The 21,275-nt window shown below is 51.7% G+C and overlaps 1 protein-coding gene across 2 annotated transcripts in view; it reads left to right on the top strand.

Moving 5' to 3' along the window:
* Nucleotides 1-21,275, top strand: part of CPNE5 (copine 5) — a 101,713-nt gene that overhangs the window by 10,250 nt on the left and 70,188 nt on the right. For both annotated transcript variants that reach the window (XM_065912372.1, XM_065912371.1), the window contains exons 2-3: nt 4,778-4,818; nt 6,585-6,631. In XM_065912372.1, coding sequence (XP_065768444.1) covers nt 4,778-4,818; nt 6,585-6,631 — 88 coding nt within the window. The remainder of the gene's footprint in view (nt 1-4,777; nt 4,819-6,584; nt 6,632-21,275) is intronic.

Genomic DNA, 21,275 nt, shown 5'->3' with positions numbered 1-21,275 from the left:
ATCCTCTCAGATCTGATCTGCCTGAGGCTGTGCTTCCTCTCAAATTCAGGCTGGTTGAGGCAAGACTGTTTCCCCTCCGATGGGGCTTCCTGAGGGCAGGGCTGTGTCCCCCTCTCAGATTGTAGCTTCCTGGCGGCATAGCACTGTTTTTCCTCAGGCTGAGACTCCCTGTGTCTCTTCCTCTTTCTGACTAGAGAGCCTCACCTTCTGTTCTGACTCTTTTAAGCCCCTCCTCGGGAAGGTGTCACCCTCAGGCTCTGTCCTTTAGTACTTGGCAGGGAATTCTCATTTTGGCCTTTCCAGTGTTTTCTGTCTGGGGTCTTCTCCCCTCATTGCCCAGTGCATGGTCATTCTTCCTGCAACTGTTTCAGAAATTATTCTGAGGGGAGAGCAGTGAGGAAAAGAGCGTTGGCCTCGGCTCCCTGACCTTGATTTAAGGAACAAAAGAAGCCAAGCTTTAGGTTGCAGCTTGGACAGCTGAAGTATTTTATGCTTTTGGGGAAAAAACACATATTTTGCCTGTTGGAAAGAAAGTCTCTGTGAGTTCTCCAATGACTGGAGGAAAACGCTTGTGGCCTGGTGTCTTTGTGTTCTTGCAGTTTGAGCCCTGCTTCATGGTAGAAGATCTGGTTTTTTTACCCCATGGCTTCTTGCTTCCCCTGCGCCTGTGGGCAAGTCAGTCACCATGTCTGAGCCTTGGGCTCTCCGCGCAACAGCCCCATGGGAAACCGGGAGTGTATGTGATGGGATGGGCTTCCTTGGACCTCTGAGTGTAGAAGTGGCTTGTGTCGCTCCTCCTGCCCCTCCTTCGTCATCAAGTGAACCTGAGCGCGCACCAGGAGAGTGACCGCTGTGCTCAGCACCAGGCCGACGATGACTCAACTGTCTGATGAGCCTCACCATGTCCCAGGGCTTCACAGCAGTTCTAAAGGCGGAGCTATTTATAACTCCATTTTACAGATGCGGAAACAGAGGCACAAGGAAGGCAAGTGACTTGTTCAGAGGGGGGCTGTGAACCCAGCTCGTGTGACTGCAGCCCACACACTTAACCCTCAGGCTCTGCAGCTAAGTGGAAGTACAGGGGCCGGCCCTGAGCGTGACCCTGTGGGGGAGACAAGAGCCTCGCTCACCCGTCTGGCCATTCCTTTTGGTTTTCCTTCAACCACCCGCCTTGCCAGGGCCCTACTCTGAGTCCAGTGCTGGGTTGGCCTGGAGCAGAGCTGAGGTTCCTGCCCATGTGAGAGACAGTATGTGTGTGTGTGTGCCAAGTGACTTCAGTCGTGTCCAACTCTCAGCGACCCTTCGGAGCGTGAGAGACAGAGGCACCCTGATTTTGCAGTCCAGGGTGTGCCGAGTATGGTCATGGGTCCTACAAGCCAGAGAATGGCACAGTACAGGCCAGAGAAAGTTCCGAGGAAATAGTTGTTGGTCAGTGTCTGTCCAGGGAAGGCAGAGTTTAGAACGAATAGGAGTGCTTCTGGAAGGAGAGTGAGGATAATCTCAACAGAACAGAGGGAAGCAGGTGTGCATTATCCTCAGGACCATGGCCAGGATGACCGAGTCTCAGTGAGAGTCCAAGGTCACTGGGCAGGGAGCCACTGAAGCTAGGTGGCTGGCTTCTATTTCTTAGTCCAACTGGGTGCACTCACCAGGAGAATCCCCATCGCCCAGGCAAGCCCCATCTGCTTCTCTTGGAAGATAAAACTCCATATCTGTGTCTCTTTCTCTCACTTTCTCTATCTTTCATGTGTGCTCACACACACACACACACACACACACACACACACACACACACACGCCCCATATCTAGGCTGGAATCCAGAGTTTCACTCTCTCTCTCACCTAGACATGACTGAACCTGAGTTCCAGAACTAAACTTGAAGGATACCTAGAAGTCAGTTGCCTTCTCTCCGAGTCTCACATTCCTGGTTTATAAAGGAATTAGAAAAGGTGACCTCTGAGGTCCCTTCTAGCTTGGACATTCTAGGACTTTATGTAATTACAGAACTTCATTATAGAATTCAAAGATAAACCTCAGCACTTGCTTGAGAAGAGAAGTCCCCCTACTCCCCCACCCCCCAATCTTCTTTATGACTTTCCGGCTTCTCATTGTGCCTCAGTTCCACCGCTGCAAAGTCATCTTTGGACTTTAGGCATTTTGTATAATTCCAGACCAACACTCCTGCTCTGAATCTAGCACAGGGAGGAGGGGAGGGTCTACCTGGGAATAGACCAGCCCACCTCAGTGTGTGTGTGGATGAGCACATATATATACAGGTGGTGTCTTACCTGTGGCTTCTGCTGCCTGCTTTTCAGAGCCACCTGTATGTGTCATTTCAGCTGATGCTCACTGCAGAGGGCTGGGAGGTTTATCAGATGGTTTCCAAAGTGGCCGCTGCTGGGAGCAGGTCTGGTAGAGGGGCCAATAGAGGGGTTCTGTGCCTTTGGGGTCCCGGAGGGCTAGCAGGGTAGCTACCTTTGGGGAGAGGCCCCTGAGTGAGGAGACTGGAGCAGAGGATGGGAATCTGTCAGGAACCAGAGCTGGAGTAATGGGCCAGCACAGTCTGGGGCCTCCCTGGAAGCAGAGCATGCTGTGTGCTGTCACCAGGAGGCTGCTGCGTCTGTCAGTCTGTCTGTGGGTTGGTCTTGGGCTCCCACCTCAGAGTGGGGGGTGGCGCTGGCTGTGGGTCAAGGTGTCCAGACAGGCTGTCTCTGCTGATGGCTTCAGTGTTGGTGACTTGGGGAAGGTCTCCTTCTAGACCTTTCTGGCTCTACCACTGCTGGCCACGCCCTGTCCCTGCCTGGGTCTCAGCCTCCCCCTCCTCAGGGAGAAGATAATCCTGAAGGTTTATCTGTTATCTGATTACAGATAACAGATAAACTGATAACAGATAATCCGGCTCTGATACTGGGAGTTGGCTGGCAGGAAGCCACATAGCCCAGTGTCTGGTTTCTCCTCTCTGGGGAAAGGGTATGAGGGGCCTGTTGTGGGGAGTGGGGCATGGGAGTGGAGAAGGGGGATGACAAGACCCCCAGGGACATCTGAGAGGGAGGTGGGACATGGATGAGGTGGTTGGCAGGGACAGAGCGTGACTCTAGGGCAGTGTAGGAAGCAGTCAGTAGCACCAACAGATGGGTGGCAGCGGGGGTGGGGGGCGGCTCACAGGACGCCTCTTCAACAAGGAAGCCCTTGTCCAAGTCAACAAACGTCTTCAAGGAGCAGGTCTCCCGGCGGGCCCCTCTGGGGGGCTGTGTGGGACACAGAGCGATCCGCAGGGGGTGGTGGGGAGTGAGGAAACTGGGCATTGATGCCGCAACTCCTGCCCATCATTGGCTGAAGGCTGCCCCGGGGAGTGTCAACTCCCTGGTTGTTTGCAACCCTGTCCACCTGGGAGAGCCCTTGGAAGAGAAGCAGGAGGAAACTGTGGATGTGGACGGGGACTCTGAGGGTTGAGGAGGGCGGGAAGGCCGAGCATCAGCAACCTTCAAAGCTGGTACTCTCTGCTGTACAGATGAGGAAACCGGCCCAAAGAGGTGGAGTCACTTCCCAGCCGGAGACCAGGTTTCCGTCGGGCCATGTTGTTTCCTGCACAAGGACAGCTGCAGGTCACTGTGCAGTGAGGGACGCGGACGTGCAGGCTTGCCCAATTGCCCCTGTTAGATGGGATCCTGCCTCCCAGGCACTGACCTTGCAGGACCGTGAGAGGATTGGGAGCTAATATTTGCCCAGCACTGAGCGCAGTGCCTGGGGCTCAGTGAGTGGGAGCTGTGATCGCACAGAGGCAGCGTGGGAGGGGGTCCACACCTGTCTCTCTGCCCCCAAACACTGTGTCCATCATTTTTTTTAAATTTATTTTTAGTAGTTGGAGGCTAATTACTTTACAATATTGTAATGGCTTTTGCTATACATTGACATGAATCAGCCATGGATTTACATGTGTTCCCCATCCTGAACCCCCCTCCCGCCTCCCTCCCCATCCCATCCCTCTGGGTCATCCAAGTGTATCAGCCCTGAGCACTTGTCTCATGCATCCAACCTGGACTGGCAATCTGCTTCACACTTGATAATATACATGTTTCGATACTACATCATCTTTTTTTGTTGTTGACCATGCCACGTTGCTGGCAGGAGCTTCGTTCCCCAACCAGGGACTGAACCCTGGCAATGAGAGCACCATGGAATTCCCTGTTGTGTCCATCATCTTACTGCATGACTTCAGGTCTGATTGTTATTGCCATGTGTGCGCTCTGGCCTTGGTCACCGAAGGACCATGTTCAAATGAGTCTGCATCTCCTGGGAGGTGTCATTAATTAATCCTTAGGCACAGGGGAGATGATCGAGTCAACAGGCTCTAAGTAGAGCCCTGGGAGAATGGAACAGTGAATGGAGAAGTTTTGATGGCTTGATCTCGTTTTATTTTTTCAGAGACCAAGAAGTGGTATAAGGAGAATTTCTAGAACAGAATTTTTAGAACATTGGGCAAGTTGGGATTTGGCCCAAGAGCAAGGTGCTGTGCAAGCTAGGGTACCGGGGTCCACAGGAGTGCGTGGGGGTGGGGGTGAGAGATAGGGAGCATCATGCACCCTAGGAAGGCTGAGCTGAGCAACCTCGTGGGCCCACCCAGCTCTAATGAGCCCTACTAAACCATGCAGGGGCAGTCTCCTGCTTCCTGTTTGCCTGAAGCCAAGCCCGAGGCTCTCTCTGGGTCTCAGTAACAGCCTGAATCCCCTGAGATCCCGGGGCTGTGCTAACTCCTGCTCTCTCTCCCTCTTTCAGGAACCTTTTGGACAAAGACATGTTCTCCAAGTCTGACCCACGTAAGTCCTGCTCTGACAGTAGTAACAGTAGCAACAATAACAACTGCATTATGTTTGGTTTATTTTGTTCTTTTCCATGATATCTTATTATAAGATAGTGAATAGACTTCCCTGTGCCCTACGTAAGACCTTGTTATTCATCTCTTTTATATATAGTAGTAATCCCAAACTCCTGATTTATCCCTCCCCTGATTTACCTTTCCCCTTTGGTAACCATAAATTTGTTTTCTGTGTCTGTAAGTCTATTTCTGTTTTGGTAATAAATTCATTTGTATAATTTTTTAGATTCCACATATAAATATTATCATATGATATATGTCTTTCTCTGTTTGGCTTACTTCTCTCCGTAGGACCATCTCTATGTTGCTGCAGATGGCAAAATTTCATTCTTTTTAATGGCTGAGTCATAGTCCATTGAATATATGTACCACATTTTCTGTACCCATTCCCCTGTCCATGGACATTTAGGTTGTATCCATGTCTTGGCTATTGTAAATAGTGCTATAGTACATGTACTGGGGTGCATGTATCTTTTCAAATTAGAGTTTTCTCCAGATATATTCCCAGGAGTGGGACTGCAGGATCTTACATCAACTCTGTTTTTAGTTTTTTAAGAAACCTCCATACAGTTTTCCTTGGTGGCTGCACCAATTTACATTCCTACCAACAGTGTGGGAAGGTTCCCTTTTCTCCACAACTTCTCCAGCCCTTGGTACTTGTAGACTTCTTTGTGATGTCCATTCTGACTGGTGTGAGGTGACACCTCACTGTAGTTTTGATTTGCATTTCTCTGATAATAAGCAATGTTGAACGTCCTTCCTATTGGCCATCTGTATGTCTTCTGTGGAGAAATGTCTATCTAGACCTTCTGCTCAGTTTTTGATTGGGTTGCTTGTTTGTTTTGTTATTGAGCTGCACGAGCTGTCTGTATAATTTGGAAATTAAGCCCTGTTGGGTCACTCTGTTTGCAAGTATTTTCTCCCAGTCCATAGGCTGCCTTTTTGTTTTGTTTATGGTTTCCTTTGTGAACAGTGGCATTAAGGGTACTACAGTGGCCGACATGGGAGCCAGTACTGAGTGCTTACTGTTTACGAGGCACTGTTCCCGTACATCAAGGCTGTCTGATGTTTCATCGACGCCGTCTGCAGAGAGAGAATTGATGGGGCAGGAGGGTGTGAAGCCTCAACACAACCAAGCGGGTGGGGAGGACTCAGGGTGTTTGGGGCCAGAAGATCTCAATCCCAGGGAAACCTGTGCCTTTAAGAGCCCTAAATGTCTGTGGCTTAGGGGCATGAGCACTGGTTTTGGAGCCCAGGGTTCTAGCTCTAAGCAATGCCGCTCTAAGCAATGCCACTCAAGTATATGACCTCAGACAGGTCATTGGCCTCCTCTGATCCTCAGGAAAGTGGAGCTGATGGTAACAATAGGCCTCACGAGGCCGCCTTGGGCTCTAAAGGGACAGACAAGTCTCAGATGCTCCCTCTTGCCACATCTCTGCCGCTCAGTCCTCCTTCAGGCCCACCTGTCCACCTGTCTCACACTTCACACTTGCTCTGGCCTAGACTCAAGTGGCCCTAACCCTCCTCCAAGACCCTCATGTTCTAGGCCCTCTACTCCAAGCTGACCTCGCCCCCAGCCAGACCCAACAAGGCTAACCAAGACGGAGTGTCCTGAGATGCTTGACCTCCCAGAGCCCTCCCCGCCTGGGGCGCACATCTTCCTCTTGGCCTGGAGCGTTAACCCTCTTTTCTCTCCTCTCCTCACAGTATGCGTCATGTATACTCAAGGGATGGAGAACAAGCAGTGGCGGGAGGTAGGTACAGCCCCTCTCCCACCCTGGAAACGCCAGCCTGTCCCTGATGGTCTGTCTGTCTGTTCATCTAACTCTGGAGTCCTCCCACCTGATGATTGATCACCAACTCCAGCGTCTCAGCTCCCGAGGATAGTAAGGCATGCAGAGTCTTATCCCTTCTGATGCAAGCAGAGACTGAAGGGGGTGAGAAAGTTCCTAGCAGGGAGACAGGGAGTCCTGGCCCACCAGGGTCGTGGCCTGAGGCGTGGGTACAGTATCTAGCACCATTTGGCTGCCACAATGGCTTTCCTGGGTTTTTTACTAACGTGAGTGAGCGGGGCTTTAGTTAGGTAACTCACCTCTGCTTTGAGTCAACTCCCAACTCCTTAGTCTGGCTTCCAAGCTCTGCCATAACTCAGGATGACCACGTTTCCAGCCTTGTTTCAATTCCATTGTCCCACCAGAGTCCCTGTGTCTTCTGCCCCTGGTGACAGGGGGTCTAAGGAGAGGGCAGACCTGAAGGGCTTCCTGTCAAGAATCACAGAGACTTTTAGTGGGTGGGTGCTAGATACCTTTAGTCTATTCTTCACCCAAAAGCCAGAGGAATCCTATTTAAACCCAAGACAAACCCTGTCCCTCCTCCAGTCAGAACCCTCCAGCAGCTCTTGCAAAAACGCAGTCTCTGTGGTGGCCCACCAAGCCCTGTGGGATCTGACTTCCTTGAGCTGTCTGACCCATCCCCTGCTGCCCATCCCCTCCATCACTCCACTCCAGCCCCGCCTGCCTCCTCCTGCCTCAGGGTCTTTGCACTTGCCGTTCCTTCTCTCGGGATGCTCTTTTCCCAGATGTTCCTGTGGCCTTCACAATTCCCTCAAATCTTGACTCAGACATCACCCCATCAAGGCCTTCCCTTGGCTACCCACTCTAACATTTCAACCTCTCTAGCACATATGCCCTTTCCTGCTTAATTTTGCCTCCCTACCACTTTCCTCCCCGCCCAACACCCCACAGCATGTGTGATCTCAGTTCCGTGAACAGGGATCAAACCCACACCTCCTGCATTGGAAGCTCAGGGTCTTAACTTCTGGACCCCCAGGGAAGTCCTGCCTCCCTATCACTTTTCACTCTAAACCATAAAATCAGTGAAAGTAAAAGTGAAGTCACTCAGTCATGTCCAATTCTTTGTGACCCCATCATGGACTGTAGCCTACCAGGCTCCTCTGTCCATGGGATTTTCCAGGCAAGAATACTGGAGTGGGCTGCCATTTCCTTCTCCAGGAGATGTTCCCAACCGAGGGATCGAACCCGGGTCTCCCACATTGCAGGCAGATGCTTTACCATCTGAGCCACCACTAGTAGGTGTTAACAGATGGTTGTTGGATGAGTGACTGGATTAGGAAAAAGGCGGATGACAGAGGCCAGCAAGGATGTGGCAGCTTTTGTCCCATTCCTAACTCTGCTTCCTTCTTCCCTCGCACCTTCCATGCCAGCTGGTTTTCAAGTGCAGAGAATAAAAGGGGGGACGGGGTCAAGGGAAGGGTCCTGGTAGCCCCTGGCTCCTGTCTGAACAAAGAAGGGGCAGACCTCCTTACTCTTGGAGAAGAGGATCTGGCCAAACAAAGATGATGTGAAAGTCTGGGAGGTGAAGAATGTTGTTTTCTGCCATGGTTGAGGAGGTGGGGGTGAATTTATCTGGAGGTAGTTTTCCGTGGTCTTCATATTGTGCACTCTGAGCTCGCTCCTGGTGATCAGAAGAGGATCCAGGATGGCGTGAGAGGGAGTTTGACCTTGGCAGCCCCACCTGTGCCCTTCACGCGACAGGGAGGGAGGGGGCCCGGGGCTCTGAATAGAGACTCGGCTCAGGGTCTCCACTGAGAGAGGCAGGCGCTCTATCTAACGGGACAGAGGCAGCTTCAGAGAGCAGAGGGACACAGGTCTGGCCCCCGGGGCCTGCCGAGAGGGGAGGAAGGGAATGGTGCATGCGAAGAAAAAGTCAAAAAGCCAAGAGCCCGCAGGGGTAGGGGTCCCCGGTGACTTGGTGAGAATGAGGGACTGCCAGGCCCATAAAGGTTCAGTAATTCAGACTCTTAGTCATGAACGTTTGGTAGAGGTAGAAGTCCTGAACTCTGGAGGAAGTCATGAACCGCTCCCTCGTTGGTGGACTGGCCAGAACATCACCTGTCCTCCTCCCTGCTACTCCCTCCTTCAGATGTGGCAGAAGCAAGTGGCCGAAGCGGGTAAACTTTATCCATAAAATGTATGGGCAATATTTCCCCAGGGACTGGGCTATTGTTGACTTTTTTGCCCTCTCCAAGACTCTAAACCAGTTAAAGTCTAAACCAGATTGCAGGGGAAATGTTTAGCCTAAATGAACTCATTACTTTTGAGGCCTTTTGGCAGAGCTTCACAGAGAGCAGGAATGTCCTAACATCTCGGTGATTCATTCAAGAAAGTCCGGAAGGGCCTCTTCAGAAGGGCGCTGCTCCACGAACCCTTAATTACACTCTGTAACGAGGCTTGTCTCATTGGGGTCAGGGTCCCCAGTTGTCCACGTTGCATCTTTTTTTTATTTTTGGCCATGCTTGGGGCATGCAGGATAGTAATTCCCCAGCCAGGGACTGAACCCATGCACTGGAAGCATGGAGTCTTAACCATTGGACCGACAGGATTGAACCGATAGGGAAGTACCCACGTTGCATCTTGTTATCACACATACCACAGGGTGAAACGGAGGAAAGGAGACAGGCCTTGGAGTCAGATACACCTGTGCATTCACTCTTGGCTCCAGCCCTTTCTGGAACAAATTTCTTAGCCTCTGTGTTTCCACACATGGAGATAATACGGGGATAACACCAAGCTCACAGGCCTGTGATGAGGGGAGGGCAAAGTGGATATAACGTGCCTGCTCTGTATTCTTCATTCGGTAAATATTATTCTACAGCATCGGCCAGATTGTTGGGCCTTACTGGTCCGTCTTCAGTCAATATTTACAATAGGAAGCATCCATGAGGTGCTGAGGGAAAGAGGGAGACAGGCCAAAAGAAGAGTTTCACCGAAAACACAGATGGAACAGGGAGTTTTCAGCCTGGAAGGGGAGATCCCCGTGCGTGAATAATGCGGAAGGAGGATGTGATGCGAGGTACTGATGAGAACAGAACAGAGAGCTCAGAGGAGAGAACGTTACAGCCAGGCTGTCATTCGGGTTTTTGATGGAATTGGAACCTAAACACGTCACCTGTCTAAGGGTGTGCTTGACGGGGAGCAGATGAGACTGCGGGTTGGAAGGAACTTTGGGACTCAGCGGGTTCACCCTCCTCGTCCTGTGGAGGACGGGAACTGGCCTCGGCTGTTGGAATCGGGGTGCTCGACCCCAGCACAGTGGGAGCGAGCGACCATTTAGGGGAGCTGAGTCAAGCTGGGTTTCAGTGAAGCCGGAAGACATGGTGTTTGCAAGGGCCCAACAACAAAGGTGGAGGTGAAAGCACAGGCTTGGAGGGGACGGGAGTAAGCAGGCCAGTCTAGGTCTTGGGTAGTTGAGACATATGATAAAAGGCTATTTATAAAGGAGTGTGCAGGGCTCAAGGAAACCAAGGAGGCCTGGTGAATCGCAGAGGTTGGCAACAGTGGGACCTCTCCAGGTCTGAGGCGGTAAGGGGAGGGTGGGGGTGGTTCCTGGAACCCCAGGGGAGCTTCTCTGCAGGGGCAGGGCCCTCAGTGGAGGTTCGAGGTCAGCCCGGCCACCCTTGCTCTCCCCACCCTCTGCCCTCCTGCCTTCACCTCCCTTTTGTGGAACCTCCTGGGAGACCTGGGGCTGCTGATCCAGTCCAGATAGGTTGGCCTCCCAAGCACAGAGCAGGGTGGGGAAGGGCTGGAAGTGCATCCAGAGGGACAGACAGACTGTCCGGACAGACAGACAGCGAAGGGGGTGTTGGGGGTGAGATACAGGAAGAGACAGCTGAAGGGAGCTCATGACCCTCAGACTGAGGACTGCTGGGCTCATAGGGTCAGAATGTCAGAGAGGAGGCTGATCCTATTTATAACATCCATCAGCCCCAGGTCCAGCCTTCAGGGGCGATGGTGACAGAACTCTGTTGCATGGGCTACGCTGGGACACAGGCTTCAAGCCACTTCTAGAGAAGGGACGTTTCCCTCAAACACATCAAAGGCCCTACTGCTTTGCCTGATTCTTTGTGTGACCTGCAGAGGAAAATATCGGGAACGGAGAGGTTAAAGAATAATCCAGACCCACCTCTATGGAGCGGCCCCTGCTATGGAAGACTGCTTTCCCTGGTAAACACAAACCCATTCCCATGGCTCCACATTTCAGTGCAAAATGTCCCTGCGTGAGCTTGGATCTTGGCCGAGAGATACTCGTCCCATGGCTGGAGGGTGTCAAGTGCAGGCACAGCAGTTTCTCCAGGCAGGGTCCAGACCTCCCTGTTTGCATAAGGCCGCAGAAGGATGAAAGCTGCTCTCACAGCCCCTGGCTGTTGAGTTCCAGCTGATTTTAACTGTTTGGGTCATTTTAATGCCTTCTGAGAAAGCTCCATCTTCCCAGCACCTAAATCTGTCACTGCACTTTATGAAAATTGACTCAAGATGTAATTTTAGCCCAGGAAATTGAGCACTATTTGCATCAAGGCTTGCTGGGGCCTTCTGCATGTCCCAGGAGGGGCAGGATGGCCAGGCAGGAGGAGTCCCAGAAACGCTCTCACTCTGGAAGAGGGGGCTGTGCGCAGGTCTGCATTTGAAAAGTGTAGGGGTGATCCCTGCCCCTCCCTTGCCAGGTGGCTGCCCAGGTTGGGGCCCCTGGGAAAGGAGGAGATGGGTATCATGGAATCTGAGGGTATCCCCTGATGATTGACCCGCACCACCTGCAGGGCATGCGGCCCCAGCCACCACACCCACGCGGCCCTGCCTGAGCGCTCAGTCTATTTTTGAGCAACCTCAGCCTGTTAAACATCTTAACGCCAGCTGGGAATGACAGTTCATCTCTGAATGTTCAGGATGATCTACTTCAGAGAATCTTGACATAAGCCTCCACATAACTTTGACTCAACCTGCTGTGTGCTGGGGGATGGATGCTGGGGACACAGAAAGGGAACCAGACACTGTCTATGGCCAGAGCTCCCTTTCAATTCAGGGAGGTAACAAAAACCACAATAACAGCAGTAGTAACGCTAATAGCAAACACTTAGCTAACAGAGAGGGACGCTGGCACTGATCTAAGCATTTACCGTAGTAACTCATTTAATCCTCACCACAACCCCATGATAGAGGTAGCTGCAGCATCATTGTTATTATTATTATTGGCCCCATTTAACAGAGGAGGAAACTGAAGCACAGAGAGATTAATGTGAAAGGAGTTTCTGAACATGACGTCAGAACTATAATAGAATTATATATAAAGGGCAAAATTCCACTCGTTCCTAATTCCATGCTCGTTGTGCAAAATACGTTGGTTTTCCTCTTCCACATGTTCTTTCAGTGTTTGAGGACAGCTCACAGGGCCCTGTTGGTCAGCTCTGGGGCAGACTTAGAATGTGACCCTTTCTCTCAAAGTTGTTCTTTTAAGTGTCTCTTGTCCCTTTGCCAATCTGGGCACACTTTCTGGAACACATGTCTGTTTGTCAGTGTTCTTTCCAAAGTGTGTGTCCTGCCCTGTTCCCTTCTCTAGCTCAGAGCACCGTGGGTGGGCTCTCTCCTCACCGGGTCTTGGACTAGACGATCATGCATTCTGTGGGTCTGTTTCCGAGGTTTACGTGTCTGTCGACATTGTCCAGAATTCCACTGGCCTCTTTGACAGATGTCTTTGACTTATTTCATATTGAGTTTTGGGGCTCCTGTATCTTTCTCACATGGGCTGCTATCCGAACAGAATTCCTCTAGCTCAGATTTGGCAAATGTGTTTTTGAATCTAGATGTGAGGTTTTACAGTTATCTCTGTTATGTGTCATTTGGCAGATCCAATCTGTTGTTATGGTCTTTGACGATCACGTTGAATTATGGTTGTGCGTTCAGCATCTTGGTTCTGCCTTCTGCTCCTGCATCAGCTGCAGTCATTTGTCCATGTAAGTGATAGGGGTTGAGTGAAACGGAGTGCTGTGCCCCTCTGCTCGACACCATTTCCCAGATTGATCTGGTCCCTGATCTGGTCATGATCAGGACATCATGAATAACAGTCAAATGGCTTGTCAGATGACACCCTGAACTTGATGTCCAAAACCCTACATTCCCACCCCAACTCTGAGATTTGCTATGTGACCTGGGTGAGGTATTTGTCTTCTCTGTGTCTCATCTTACTCATGTGTAGAATGGGGTTAGGAGATCTTCTTGGGAGGACTACGATAATGTTTGTGAAATATCAATGGTAGAATATAATTGCCCAGCTTGGGCACCTGGCCCTTCATAGTGGGAACGGCCATACTTGGAGACCATGGGAAACAAACCATCATGCCCCCCAGCACCTAGAGCTCATGAGTGACAGCCAACATTCTGTAATACGCAAGCTTCCTGGGAAACTCAAGTCCCCACCTCAGAGGCTGTGGGACCTCACTGGCTCCAAGGAATGAGGGTTTCCTGGGGGAGGGGGCTTCCCAACCCTGCGAGTGAGGTTCCCTCATCAGGAGGGGCTCTTTGAGGGAAGGCCAGACACCGGGATGTCATCCCTGTGTCACGTGCAGAGCACTGCAGCATGGCGTACCAGCCACCAGGATGGGGACCGCTGGTGGCATAGGAGCTCCGCTCCCAGCCTCGAGGGTGCCTTTGTCCCCTGCTGGTGTTTAGCCGGGGTGTCTTTTCAGCCTGCCCCTGAAACCCTGCCCCTCTGTGTGCCTCATCCCCCCTTCCAGACCCTGATCATCCTCCCTGGCTCTGGCCCCAAAGGTCACCCCCAGGCTCATCCCCAAAGTCTCCTTTTTCGCTCCTCCTGAGCAGAATAGGCTTTCTCCTGGCCTCCAAAGTCTCTCTGAATCACAGCTCAGGAATCCACCCATTTCTCAAGGCCCTGAGATAAGACATCAACCTCTTAGCCTGGGGTTAGAGCCTCTTCCACTTGGACTCCCCTAAAAATGGCCATAAGATAGGAGCTACCATGGATTCAGCCCTTGCTGTGTGCTCTGCTTGCTCATCCCTAACGCTGCAGCCACCGGGAGATGTGGTTGGCCCAGATCACAGAGAGGAACTGAGGCAGGGCAAGGGGAAGCAACTTGTGCACAGCCATGCACTTCATCGGTGTTGGGCTGGGATTCATTCTGTTATGAAGCCGCCTAACTTTGGTTGGCCATCTACAGCTACCAGGCCTTTGGGGGAGATGCCTGTCCCCATGGTCAGGGCTGGGTCAGACACATCTCTGTTTCTGCTCAGCCTTGACGCTGGGCCTATGTAACCTTGAAATCAGGACCCAGGCTGATTTCTCCACGTGCACCATGTGTTAGATTGAACCATGCATGCATGCTAAGTCACTTCAGTCACGTCCAACTCTCTGCTACACCATGGACTGTAGCCTGCTCCTCTGTCCAAGGAATTTCCCAAGCAAGAATACTGGAGTTGGTTGCCATGTCCTCCTCCAGGGGATCTTCCTGATTCAGGGATCCAACCTGCGACTCTTAATGTCTCCTGCATTGGCAGGTGAGTTCTTTTACCACTAACGCCACCTGGGAAGCCCAGATTGAATCATTCGGATTTGCAATTTGAAAATATTAGCAGTTTCACATGGTCTGACAGTTAAGGTTAGGCTCTAACCTGATATTAGCACACACCTAGTCACACACCTGTTCTTACAAGCTCAGAGAGGTCCAAGTCCCAGGGCCTGCATCTAACCTGAGAGGCTTCTCAAGGCAAGCCGAGGGGATGCTCCAGGGTTGGTGATGATCAGGCTGCGGCAGCCTCCATCTGTGGGAGAACCTGGGGTATCTCAAACCCACTCCCAAGGCATGAGGTCACACTGGTCTCTGTCGAGTTTTGCTCCCTGCTCGTTCAAGCACTTAAATGCTTGTACAGACCTTCTAACCATCCAGTTGTCTCTCTACACCTTCCCGTTGGCTGTGAAAAATCATTGCTAATACTCCTCTGTAAATATGGCTCTCCAGTGCCCAGGAGATAGTGTATTAAAGGTGAGACCTCCTAATAAGGGTCTTTCCAATGTAACTCTCACTTGCAGGATGGATGAAACTCATTAAAAAATAATTTAAAATCATGTGATATAGACAATAGAAAAAACCCTATGCTGTTTGACTGCAAGCTTTTCTCTCCTACCTCGGGGCCTGGTACACACTTTCTTAGGGAAGAAACTGTCCTTTGCTCTGACCCTCTCTCTGCAGCCAGCATCCAGAGCCCCCAGTCTGGTATACTGCCCACTGTCACTCTGTTCCTCCAGAGGTAATTTTCCACCATGCCCTTGCCTTTATCCAACTCCGATCCACCTTCAGCTCTCTCTGAGCTCCCTAGACACCCTTATCCTAGCAGCCAAGATTGCTCCCTGATAACTGATGATTTAAGCTACTCAAAGAATCAATTGAGATGTACAGAAAGTCTGTGTAACAACTGGCCTCCTTTACTGGGTGCCTGCCGTGTACCCCGCATCTCAGACTCATCATCTCTAATCCTTGTAACAGCTTTGCAGGCAGGTACAGAGTATGTTCGGGCCGTGTAGTGGGGGTGGGATCCTGGGCAGTTCTAGGAGCCAGGCAAACCTGGGTTTGTTTCAGGACCCTGATACTTAGAGCTCTGTGGACTGAACCAGATGCTCATCCTCCCTGAACTTCAGACTGCTGCTAAGTCACGTCAGTCATGTCCGACCCTGTGCGACCCCATAGATGGCAGCCCACCAGGCTGCCCCTTCCCTGGGATTCTCCAGGCAAGAACACTAGAGTGGGTTGCCATTTCCTTCTCCAGTGCATGAAAGTGAAAAGTGAAAGTGAAGTCGCTCAGTTGTGTCCCACTCTTAGCGACCCCATGGACTGTAGCCTACCATGCTCCTCCATCCATGGGATTTCCCAGGCAAGAGTACTGGAGTGGGTTGCCATTGCCTTCTCCGAACCTCAGATTACTCACATGTAAAATGGGCAACTAGCAATACTCACCTGCTCGATTGTCTAAGGATTTGAGATAACACAGGATAAGTTGGGGGCTTCTCTGGTAGCTCAGCTGGTAAAGAATCCAGCTGCAGTGCCACAGACCCCAGTTTGATTCCTGGGTCGGGAAGGTCCCCTGAAGAAGGGATAGGCTACCCCCTCCAGTATTCTTGCCTGGAGAATCCCCATGGACAGAGGAGCCTGGCGGACTGCAGTCCATGGGGTCACAAAGAGTCAGACATAGGTGACTAGGCCCCACACAGTACAGCAGAGGGTAAGTGGAGAAGCCAAGTAGGCACTTGGTAGAAGATAGCTCTTGATCATAGATCATTGATGGGCTCTGGGTGCCGGGCAATGTACCAGGCAGTTTATATACGTTCTCTCAGGTGATCCTTTCTAAAGAGAGCAGTGTGGAAGCCAAGAGAAGGGAAGTCACTCACATAAGATACTGTGGTAACCTCCGGGGTGCAGAGGGTAGCAGGGAGGTCCCTGCTCTCAGAGGCCTTACAGGAAGCTCTGTCCCTGGTGTGCCGGATGATTGCAGGGGAAAGGACAGAAGCAGGAAGACAGTTTGCAGTGCTGTGGAACTCCTGGGATGAGAGGGGGTGGAGAACTGACATGTCCACAAAAAGATTGAAAAGCCTCCTTTTATTGATCTTGATGAGGGCCTTGGATCAGATCCTCTCGAGGCCCCAGGTTTCAGACTACAACTAGTCCAAGAGTCTCCCAAGGAGTTTAGACAAGAATTCTCAGCACTTCACAGAAGGGAGAGACCCAGGGGGGCTTCCGGGGAGAGAGGACACCATACCTGGGACTCAAAGGATGGTGGAAGGAAGAAAGGGCATTCCAGGAATGGAGTCTGACAAAAGCAAAGCCTGGGGCTGTAAATTGCCTGCATGCATTGACATGATGGCTGTGACTCAGTCTGACTGAGGCCCAGGGCGTGCTGGAAAGAGGTTAGCAATCAGCTCAAGAGGAAAGGAGCCTGGGACGGAAGGGTGGCGCCTGCTGGGAATCCTGTTGGGGGTCTTCGATCTTAAATGTAATCACGGTTTCCAGAGTCAGGGAACAGGCACTTATGGAGCACCTACCTCCTATATCCCACACACTAGTCCAGGCACGTAGTGGAGGGCAAGACAGGCAGAGTCGCTGCACTGGAGAGGATTAGGATGGTCAGGGAAGAAATTGATTTCAGGTACTGATTGATAAGTGCTGTGAAAGAGGTAAGGCAATGTAATGAGATAGAGAGTGACCGGAAGAAGGAAGCTGCTTTAGTTAGAGGGGTGTCAGGCAAGGCCCTGCTGAGTTGAACGTTGAGTAGTGCCATGCCTAAGTCTGGAGGTGGGAGGTTCCAGACAGAGGGAACAACACGTGCAGAGGCCCTAAGGTGGGAACAGTCTCTCTCTACTCAAAGGACAAAAGAAAGCCGGTACCGTTTGAGTGGTGTGAACAATAAAGGCAATGGGCCATATGGTGGCAGAGCTTGAATGGGCAGATTCTGTAGGGCTTTGTAGGCCATGTAGGAGTTCAGACACTGCTCTTAGTGCAGTGGGAAGCTATTTGAGGGTTTTGAGCAGGAGAGTGATGTAGCCTGGTTTGTGTTTCAGAAGGACAGCTGTGTCCCTGGTGTACAGGATGATTGCAGGGGAAAGGACAGAAGCTGGAAGACAGTTTGCAGTGTTGTGGAACTCCTGGGATGAGAGGGGGTGGGCACCAGCAGCAGGGATCAGGTTGATTCATGGCCAAGAGTTTAACAGTGAAATGAAATGACACTCCACCCACTAGGCTGTGAGCCCAGTTTGGGATCCCTGCTGACCAACACAGGACCTGGCCCTCATCATAAAACGTAGGCCTTTATCAAAAGATGGAAAGTGACAATGGACCATTATTACTGCTAAAGCCCAGAGCAAGAGACAAGTCTTTCAAGGAGGTGGACTACCAGGCCAGCATGGGGTTGGTTTTCCAGACTCTCCCCTTTTTGCAGTCTGCCTCTGCAAAGAAAGGTTGCTCTTGGGAACTTCCCTGGTTGGTCCAGTGGTTAGGACTCCACACTCCCAATACAGGGGGCCTGGGTTCCATCCTTGGTCAAGAAACTAGATCCCATGTGCCACAGCTGAGACCCGATGCAGCCAAATAAATAAATAAAGGTTACTCCTGAGCCATGGGATCCTTGGGCAGTCTTTGGTGGTTTTTGTTCTTGAATTTCCAGCTGAATTTCAAGGACCTTGACCCCCTGCCATCAGGAGCAGGCAGTCCAGGACCTAGGCCTTGCATCCGTGAGGGACCAGGTGGATCCACAGATACCTGCTCTCAGTCTTAGGTGCCTGCTCCCAGTCTTAGGCTTTAGAACCTGCTTTATTACCGTGTCCCTTGAAATCCTGACTCTTCCACTTCTCCTGACCTCTCTGAGCCTTAGTTTTCTTCATCAGCAAAATGGGACTCTGGGACCCCAATGCCTGCTCATTTGGCTGTGATGGGACGAAATGACAGAATCACTCAGATCAGTGCCTTGTTGGGCTCAATGCTTTAGTTTTTGAATGAGTCCATTTTATTTTTGACTGATCTGGGTCTTCGTGTTGTGCGGGGGCTTTCTCTGGTTGCAGAGAACAGGGGCTACTCTTCATTGCAGTGCTCAAGCTTCTCATTGCAAGGCTTCTCTTGTTGCAGAGCACCTGCTCTAGGCGTCTGGGCTTCAGTAGTGCGGCGCACGGGCTTAGTTGCTCCGTGACTTGTGGGATCTTCCCAAACCCGTGATTGAACCCGTGTCCCCTGCATTGGCAGGCAGATTCTTATCCACTGGACCACCAGGGAAGTCCCATGCTCAACACTTTAAGTATGATGATGATGATGATGCACCCCAGTCAGGCTAAGCTGTGGGGTGGCTCTGTTCCCGGTCCTGCTGATCCTCAACAGGAGGATGACTGACATTCCTACTGCCTTGTGCAGTCCCCACATCACCACACCCTGTTATCCCCCGTGGCCCTCACCACATCCCTGATGAGGAAGCCGAGGCATGGAGGGGGCCCCTGCTTCGCCCAGAGACTGCTAGAAATTGGCAGCACTGGGGTGTGCTGTGGTCTTCTGAGTCTGAGGCCCTGCTCCTCTCATCTGCCCAGGCCACCAACTTTCAAAACGGGCTTTTCTAGCTCTAGGCTTTGATGTGGCGCCTCCAGGGCCGACTGTGAAATTTGTGAGTGGCTCCTGCCGCCCCTTCCCCCGTTCAGCCAGAGGTGTTTGTTAGTTCTATGTTACACATTAGACAGGAGCCTAAGCTTCCATTTAGAGAAAGGAGTCAGCCTTTCTAGTAAACCCCGAGGATCTAGGCCAGGTCCCTTGGTAGCTGAGAAATCTATTTACTCTTTGACGTTAGCGTCCAGGCACACTTCACAGGGCTGCAGCTAAACTGCTGAGAGCGTGGGCTCTGAAGTCAAGGTAACCGGGTCCAAATCGAGGCCACCGCCTTCCCATCGGGGGCTCTTAGGCCACTGCTTAGGCTCATAAGCCTGCTGTGGGGATTAAAGGAGTTGATTCACATAAAGTGCCTAGCACGTAGAAAATGCTCAATAATGGCTCTTCCTATAAGAAGCCGTTAGTGAGACACCACTGATGATATCATTTCACTGACGGCAGATCAGGAAAGAATCACTGCCGCAGTCATTGCAGGGGTCTTGATGTCATTTGATAGGAACCATAGACATTTTGGGGTGTGCTAAGAAACAGGCTTTCTCAGGCTCCCCCACTCCCCCCAAAGTGCTATAGCCAGACCCAAGAGCCAGCGGCCCAGGCAGGACCTGGAGGACAAGCCAGCGGAGGGTGTTTCACCAGCACCTTGGCAGCCAGGCTTATTGGTGAAAGGGCCATTCCGCCAGGAGCTGGGACAATTTAACAGATTATCTGGAACAATGACTAATTAGGAACTAAGCTTTTTGGCAGGATGTCCTTTATTATAAAGCTTGGTAAAATTTCACAGGCCACTGCCGGTGCCTGGGGCCAGAACGGGAACCTTCTTGGTTCAGGCCTGATCACCAGGAAGGCCGTTGGAGCCCCAGGTCCCCTGTCTCTGCCCTTGACCTTTCTCACCTAGAGGCCTTGCCAAAGCAGGAAGTGGCCTGGGAGGCCATAGAAGTCGCGGTTGGCTCTGGGTGACTTTAGGTAAGACTTGCTTTCCTGGGCCTGGTTCTCCTCACTCTCCGAGGCAGAGGTGGTCACAGAATCTTGGGCCCCTCCCATGAGAGAACCTGAGAGAAATTTCCAGGCCTGAGATGGTGGCAGACCTGGCTGGGACCAGGTGCTGTGTGCCCCATCCCTCAGCCCATGCCCTCCTTCCTGATGCCCAGACCTCCGGCCATTCTCCCCAGCCCTGGGTGCCCACCCAGTCCCGTGTTTGCAGTGCCAAGCAGATTCCCTTGGCCCATTTCTGTTTGAATCAGATGGCTTTCTGGCCTCTAATTTTAATCCCGGTGAACATGATTCATGAGGGTCCTGCAGTGAAACTTTTAGAATCCCCCATTAAGGAGACATCAGTCATGTATGAGAATTACAGGGGGACTCCAACTGGTGAAGGGTGGGCAGCTTGGTGGTAGAGAGCAGTCTGTCAGCTCCCACCTCCCTCTGTCCTGGCCAACATAGCCACCGGGGGCCTCGCAGCTGAGGGGAGGTCTCCGAAGCTTCATCCAGCTGTAATTTGTTAAAAGGCAAGAGCTGTGTAAATTCGGGGTCATTAGGTTGTTCGGGCTTGCAGAGCCACCCACTCATTCCTGAGGCTGGTGGTGAGTGAACACTGCGGGACACGGTGCCTCGGTCACCCCTGGGGGCCCTGGCCCTCTCTTCCGACCTCCTGGAGCTGTTTCTTCATCTGTAAAATGGGGATGATAATAAAGTCATCTCCCTGGGGGTCGGTGGGGGTGTGAAATGAGATCGTGGATGTCTGGAAGTCTTCTGAAGATGAGAAGCCATGATGAAAGATTTGATGGAAGGAAGAGACCGAGGTGGGGGGTAGACAGGGGGTGTCCACAGGCTTCCGGGACACAGGGGCGCTGCTCAGAGCCAGAGCTCCACCTGGCCTGGGCTCCTGTCACCGCCCTTTTCCTAATCACCTGTGTGACCTCCATCAGAGCACCCCATGCCCCCTCCCCTGCCTCTCTTCTCGTTGGTGGAGAGGATTTGGCTCCTTCTGGCCCTAAAATCTTCAGTTCTAAGTCAACTTGTTGTGTGTGCCATGTGCTCAGTCCTGCCTGATTCTTTGCAACCCCATTGGACTGTAGCCTAGCAGGCTCCTCTGTCCATGGAATTTTCCAGGCAAGAATACTGGAGTGGGTTGCCATTTCCTCTTCCAGGGGACCTTCCCCACCGAGAGATCAAACCTGCGTCTCGTGCATTGCAGGCAGATTCTTTACCTGCTAAGCCGTCGGTTCAACCTGTTAATCAGTGAATGTTTACAAAAATCACAGGAAGGACCAGGACTATGGTGTGTGTGTGTATGTGTGTGAGTGTAGGGGTTAGAGGTAGGGTTGGAGTTGAGCAGAGGAATAGCTCGGGGGCATTCACCTGTACTATTCAGCCCCACAAGAAGAGTTAACCAGATGGAAGGG

Source organism: Muntiacus reevesi, chromosome 20 (genome assembly GCF_963930625.1).
Source record: "Muntiacus reevesi chromosome 20, mMunRee1.1, whole genome shotgun sequence".
Lineage (NCBI taxonomy): Eukaryota > Metazoa > Chordata > Mammalia > Artiodactyla > Cervidae > Muntiacus > Muntiacus reevesi.
The sequence above is the reverse complement of the archived record's forward strand: the minus strand, read 5'-3'. Positions and strand labels throughout refer to the sequence as shown.